The 6,909-nt window shown below is 38.6% G+C and overlaps 1 protein-coding gene across 1 annotated transcript in view; it reads left to right on the top strand.

The window, feature by feature from the left end:
- The window catches only part of LOC132446790 (myozenin-2-like), a 9,662-nt gene extending 8,448 nt beyond the window's left edge, over nucleotides 1–1,214 (top strand). The window contains exon 7 of the mRNA XM_060037249.1: nucleotides 1,197–1,214. Within this exon, the coding sequence (XP_059893232.1) occupies nucleotides 1,197–1,214 (18 nt within the window). The remainder of the gene's footprint in view (nucleotides 1–1,196) is intronic.
- The last annotated feature ends 5,695 nt before the right edge of the window (nucleotides 1,215–6,909 follow it).

Here is a 6,909-nt window from a genome sequence, read left to right as displayed (position 1 = left end):
ACTGCAATTCAATTCTGAATCCAATTGTGATTGACTGAAACCGTTCATATTACAGGCATAGAAAATTGTCCTAGGTTAGGGGCTCAAATAGAAGATCAAGAGAGTGTGTGCGTGTGTGCATTCGGTGTGTATGTGTGTGTGTGTGTGTGTGTGTGTGTGTGTGTGTGTGTGTGTGTGTGTGTGTGTGTGTGTGTGTGTGTGTGTGTGTGAGCGTGTGTGTGTGTGAGTGAGAAAGGGTAAGCAAATTATCCCTCTGTTGTTTCAATGCTCATGACGGCCCTTATAGCTGGAATTAATACATTAAATATGACAAAAATGGAAAATATTCCCTGAGTGCTGCATTCAACCACCAAACCAACCATTTAGAGCACACACAGCAATCATAATTTGTGTATGTGTGGCCTCCTCTTCCTCCTCCTCCTCCTCTTCCTCCTCCCCTCCTCTGCCTCTGCCTCTATTGTGCGCTTCCTTCTCTTTTGTCTTTCCCTCCAGCCCGTTTACGAAATAAGAAAAAAAAAAAATCATCAGAAGGGGACAACTGCTGTGGTCTAGTTGTCGGGCTCCCTCGGTGACCTCGTGTAGCATTAAAGCCTAATTCCAGCTCTTTATGTTGTAATCTGAGGAAGTTTAAGGTAGTATTGCTGCCACAAAATAAAGCCCTCTATAGATTCATTGCATTTGCCAACGTTACATTATCTCTTCTGAAACCCATTCTTTCAGATTTCCACGCTCCAGTTTCTCAGTCTCCACGCTAGTATCCTTAACATAGTTATATTTTTTTATTTTAAAGTATTTTTTTGACAAAAACCTCCTTCAACTCACTTGTTCTCCGTTATCTTCTTCTCTTATTATCTCTGTCCCTTTTTTCCTCTTGTATCTGTCTCTCTCTCTCTCTCTCTCTCTCTCTCTCTCTCTCTCTCTCTCTCTCACTCTCTCTCTCTCTCTCTCTCTCTCTCTCTCTCTCTCTCTCTCTCTCTCTCTCTCTCTCTCTCTCTCTCTCTCTCTCTTTCTCTCTCTCTCTTTCTCACCCTCTCTTACTCCCCCAATATCAGGTGGATTAACTGTTCCCTGTCCCTCGTCCAGTGACTTCGGCCAGGGAACGCATAACAATATACTGTGGGAATCGATAAGACACGGAGAGAGACGCCACGACTTAACGTCAATCTGTGTGCGGGAGTGTGTGTTGGGGTGTACAGGTGTCGGAGAATGAATGACAGAGTTGGACCGATTCTACCAAGGCCTCTTCCTTTAGTTTCTTCTTTTCTTTCAGTTCCATCAAATTAAAGAAAGGTTCTTCCAAAGTAAGATAACGATCGCTGCACAAAGCCTTTTTGTAGACGGGAGGCCCTGAACAAACAATTTAGACACAATATGAGAATATAAACGATTATCGGACATAATAAGTGCAAAGTGCAGCTGCTCTGCCATGACTCAGGGACGCGGGAAGTGGGGGTGCTTAGGGTGCTGCAGCACCCCCCCCCCCCTGGCGGCCTCTGGCTGTAACCGCAAGTGAGAAGGTTTTCTGAAAAAATGAATACTTTTTTTTTATTTTTTTTTTATTTTATCATACAACATGATTTTTCATTAAATTAATGACATCCACCTTTTTATGATATTTATCATATTATCATTTCATTTTATTTAGAACATTGTCTGAGTAGGCTGACGTAGGCTATGACGCACAACGCAGAACTGTCGATAGCTGAATATCGTACTATGCTGATTTTACATAAGCATGTTGGTGTTCAACATCTGTTGTAGTGAACATCTAAAACTGGTGTAAAATGTTGCTGCATATTAATAGACACGTTGAATGTTATCGTTATGATTCCGGAATCCGCACGTAAACTGGTTGGCAAAAAAAGAGCAAAGACGGATGGTTCACTAGACGGAGAAACCGTCACTTTCCTCATATCCGACAACTCGTAACTCTGGATGAAAATGAAGGCTTTCTTTTATTGTCACTTTCCTTTTAAACCTTTAGAAATAACCTCCTGAACCCTTGTTATAACGCTGTGTATAATCCCGGACCGCAATTGCTTGTCGGCATGTTGTTAGTGTGTGAAATTCAGCACAGTATCAGCCGAGTTGACTCTAATTTCCACATTGTTTACTTGCTAACGTTTGTGAATAACAGTGGCTAGTTGGCAGAACTCTTTTTACACACCAGTAGAGTGTTTATCAGAGTGGATCCCTGAATGTGACGTCACCCGTCATCTCGTCTCTGTAAACAATGGATGTTGCGCAGCATTTATTATGACGTCATTATATAGACTCTCTCTCAGCACCCCCCCCCCCCCTTGGACTGACTTCCCGCGTCCCTGGTGTTACCCCCTATGTTTTATTCGATACATTGCGACAGTGTTACCCCTTATGGGTTTTTCATGATAAAAAAGATAAAAGATAAAAAAACAGATAAAAAAAGACAGTTTTTTTTACGTTTAATTTGATAAAAACGACAGTGTTACCCCTCATGTTTTTTCCCATGATGACTGATGAAAAACAACAGTGTTACCCCTTATATTTTATTTGACAAAGACAACAGTGTTACCCCTTGTGTTTTTTTTCATGACGACCAATAAAAAAAAACAGTGTTACCCCTTATGTTTTTTTTCATGAAGACGAAGAAAAAAAGGAACAGTGTTACCCATTATGGTTTTTTTCGTGACTACCAAAGAAAAACGACAGTGTCACCCCTCATGTTTCATTTGATAAAAACGACAGTGTTACCCCCTATGTTTTAATCGATAAAGATCGACAGTGTTACCCCTTGTGTTTTTTTTCATGAAGACCAAAGAAAAACAACAGTGTCACCCCCTAAGTTTTATTTGATAAATATCGACAGTGTTATGTTTTTGCGGGGATCCGAACATGAGCTGTTTAGAGTGTTAACCTCTGAACTTAACAATGCACAATCAAGACACCGGATAACGTCATCACAAAGGTTATACTTGACTTTATAATTCGCATGAAATAGAGATAAGAGTCTTCCAACAGATGACATCAGTTTTTTTTCATGACGACCAAAAAAAAACAACAGTGTTACCCCTTATGTTTTTTTTCATGATGACCGATAAAAAACAACAGTGCTACCCCTTATGTTGTTTTTCATGACGACCAATAAAAAACAACAGGGTCACCCCTTATGTTTTTTTTCATGACGACCAATAAAAAATGACAGTGTTACCCCTTGTGGTTTTTTTCATGACGACCAAAGAAAAACAATAGTGTTACCCCCTATGTTTTATTTGATAAATATCGATAGTGTTACCCCTTATGGTTATTTCATGACGGCCGATAAAAAACGACAGAGTTACCTCTCATGTTATTTCCATGTTGACCAATAAAAAACAACAGTGTTACCCCCTTTATGTTTTTTTTCATGACGACCAATAAAAAACAACAGTGTTACCCCTTATGTTTTTTTTCATGATGACCAATAAAAAACAACAGTGTTACCCCTTATGTTGTTTTTCATGATGACCAATAAAAAACAACAGTGTTACCCCTTATGTTGTTTTTCATGACGACCAATAAAAAACAACAGGGTCACCCCTTATGTTTTTTTTCATGACGACCAATAAAAAACGACAGTGTTACCCCTTGTGGTTTTTTTCATGATGACCAAAGAAAAACAACAGTGTTACCCCCTATGTTTTATTTGATAAATATCGATAGTGTTACCCCTTATGTTTATTTCATGACGGCCGATAAAAAACGACAGAGTTACCTCTCATGTTATTTCCATGCTGACCAATAAAAAACAACAGTGGTACCCCTGTCGACGTTTATGCAGGGATCCTAACCTGAGCTGTTTAGAGTGTTAACCTCCGAACTTATCAATGCACTATCAAAACACAGAATAAAGTGAACACAATGGTTATACTTGACTTTATAATTCGCATGAAATAGAGATAAGAGTCTTCCAACAGAGGTCATCAACCGGAATTGAACCCTGGTCTCCAGGGGGTTAGGCAGAGTGCACTCCACTGCACCACTGAGGAGATGACAATACACAATAATCAATCATCAATAAAGAGGATATACATGACATTAAAATGGATGTGTGTATTTCTATTATTTCCCTTATGTTTTTTTTCACGACGACCAATAATAAACAACAGTGTTACCCCTTATGTTTTTTTTCATGACGACCAAAAAAAACAACAGTGTTACCCCCTTTATGTTTTTTTTCATGACGACCAATAAAAAACAACAGTGTTACCCCTTATGTTTTTTTTCATGACGACCAATAAAAACGACAGTGTTACCCCCTTTATGTTTTTTTTCTTGACGACCAATAAAAAATGACAGTGTTACCCCTTGTGGTTTTTTTCATGACGACCAAAGAAAAACAACAGTGTTACCCCCTATGTTTTATTTGATAAATATCGACAGTGTTACCCCTTATGTTTATTTCATGACGGCCGATAAAAAACGACAGAGTTACCTCTCATGTGTTTTCCATGCTGACCAATAAAAAACAACAGTGTTACCCCCTTTATGTTTTTTTTCGTGACTACCAAAGAAAAACGACAGTGTCACCCCTCATGTTTCATTTGATAAAAACGACAGTGTTACCCCCTATGTTTTAATTGATAAAGATCGACAGTGTTTCTCCTTGTGTTTTTTTTCATGAAGACCAAAGAAAAACAACAATGTCACCCCCTAAGTTTTATTTGATAAATATCGACAGTGTTATGTATTTGCGGGGATCCGAACATGAGCTGTTTAGAGTGTTAACCTCTGAACTTAACAATGCACAATCAAGACACCGGATAACGTCATCACAAAGGTTATACTTGACTTTATAATTCGCATGAAATAGAGATAAGAGTCTTCCAACAGATGACATCAGTTTTTTTTCATGACGACCAAAAAAAAACAACAGTGCTACCCCTTATGTTGTTTTTCATGACGACCAATAAAAAACAACAGGGTCACCCCTTATGTTTTTTTTCATGACGACCAATAAAAAACGACAGTGTTACCCCTTGTGGTTTTTTTCATGACGACCAAAGAAAAACAATAGTGTTACCCCCTATGTTTTATTTGATAAATATCGATAGTGTTACCCCTTATGGTTATTTCATGACGGCCGATAAAAAACGACAGAGTTACCTCTCATGTTATTTCCATGTTGACCAATAAAAAACAACAGTGTTACCCCCTTTATGTTTTTTTTCATGACGACCAATAAAAAACAACAGTGTTACCCCTTATGTTTTTTTTCATGATGACCAATAAAAAACAACAGTGTTACCCCTTATGTTGTTTTTCATGATGACCAATAAAAAACAACAGTGTTACCCCTTATGTTGTTTTTCATGACGACCAATAAAAAACAACAGGGTCACCCCTTATGTTTTTTTTCATGACGACCAATAAAAAATGACAGTGTTACCCCTTGTGGTTTTTTTCATGATGACCAAAGAAAAACAACAGTGTTACCCCCTATGTTTTATTTGATAAATATCGATAGTGTTACCCCTTATGTTTATTTCATGACGGCCGATAAAAAACGACAGAGTTACCTCTCATGTTATTTCCATGCTGACCAATAAAAAACAACAGTGGTACCCCTGTCGACGTTTATGCAGGGATCCTAACCTGAGCTGTTTAGAGTGTTAACCTCCGAACTTATCAATGCACCATCAAAACACAGAATAAAGTGAACACAATGGTTATACTTGACTTTATAATTCGCATGAAATAGAGATGTGAGTCTTCCAACAGAGGTCAACAACCGGAATTGAACCCTGGTCTCCAGGGGGTTAGGCAGAGTGCACTCCACTGCACCACTGAGGCGATGACAATACACAATAATCAATCATCAATAAAGAGGATATACATGACATTAAAATGGATGTGTGTGTTTCTATTATTTCCCTTATGTTTTTTTTCACGACGACCAATAATAAACATCAGTGTTACCCCTTATGTTTTTTTTCATGACGACCAAAAAAAACAACAGTGTTACCCCCTTTATGTTTTTTTTCATGACGACCAATAAAAAACAACAGTGTTACCCCTTATGTTTTTTTTCATGATGACCAATAAAAAACAACAGTGTTACCCCTTATGTTGTTTTTCATGATGACCAATAAAAAACAACAGTGTTACCCCTTATGTTTTTTTTCATGACGACCAATAAAAACGACAGTGTTACCCCCTTTATGTTTTTTTTCTTGACGACCAATAAAAAATGACAGTGTTACCCCTTGTGGTTTTTTTCATGACGACCAAAGAAAAACAACAGTGTTACCCCCTATGTTTTATTTGATAAATATCGACAGTGTTACCCCTTACGTTTATTTCATGACGGCCGATAAAAAACGACAGAGTTACCTCTCATGTTTTTTCCATGCTGACCAATAAAAAACAACAGTGTTACCACCTTTATGTTTTTTTCATGACGGACCATAAAAAACAACAGAGTTACCCCTCATGTTTTTTTCCATGTTGACCAATAAACAACAACAGTGGTACCACTGTTGACGTTTTTGCAGGGATACAAACCTGGGCCCCGTTTCCCGATAACGATGGATCCACGCTCGTACGATCATTCTCCCGATGGATCTTGCGATCCATCGATAATTTCTTTGTCGCGTTTCCCGAAACTCCTCTTAACGTGAACGCGCATTCGCTGCACTCACGACGTCGTAGGATTGTAACTGTCTACTGACACGGTGCTGAAATGGGCTCCGTAGGAGGGGGAGACGCAGGAATGTCGCAGGAAAATTGTGTTAAAAAGGGTTAAAATATATCCCCATCAAGGACAACAGCAGAGTAGCCTACGAAAAAAATAGACTGCAATTATATGAATGCTAAAGACATTAAAACACAATTGATTGGGCTTAAACCGACATATATCAGTCCTAATCCTGAGCGCACGATCGGGAGGTGGAA

This window comes from Gadus macrocephalus, chromosome 18, assembly GCF_031168955.1.
Source record: "Gadus macrocephalus chromosome 18, ASM3116895v1".
Taxonomy (NCBI): Eukaryota; Metazoa; Chordata; class Actinopteri; order Gadiformes; family Gadidae; genus Gadus; species Gadus macrocephalus.
Note: the sequence above shows the minus strand (reverse complement) of the source record. Positions and strands in the feature narration are given on the sequence as shown.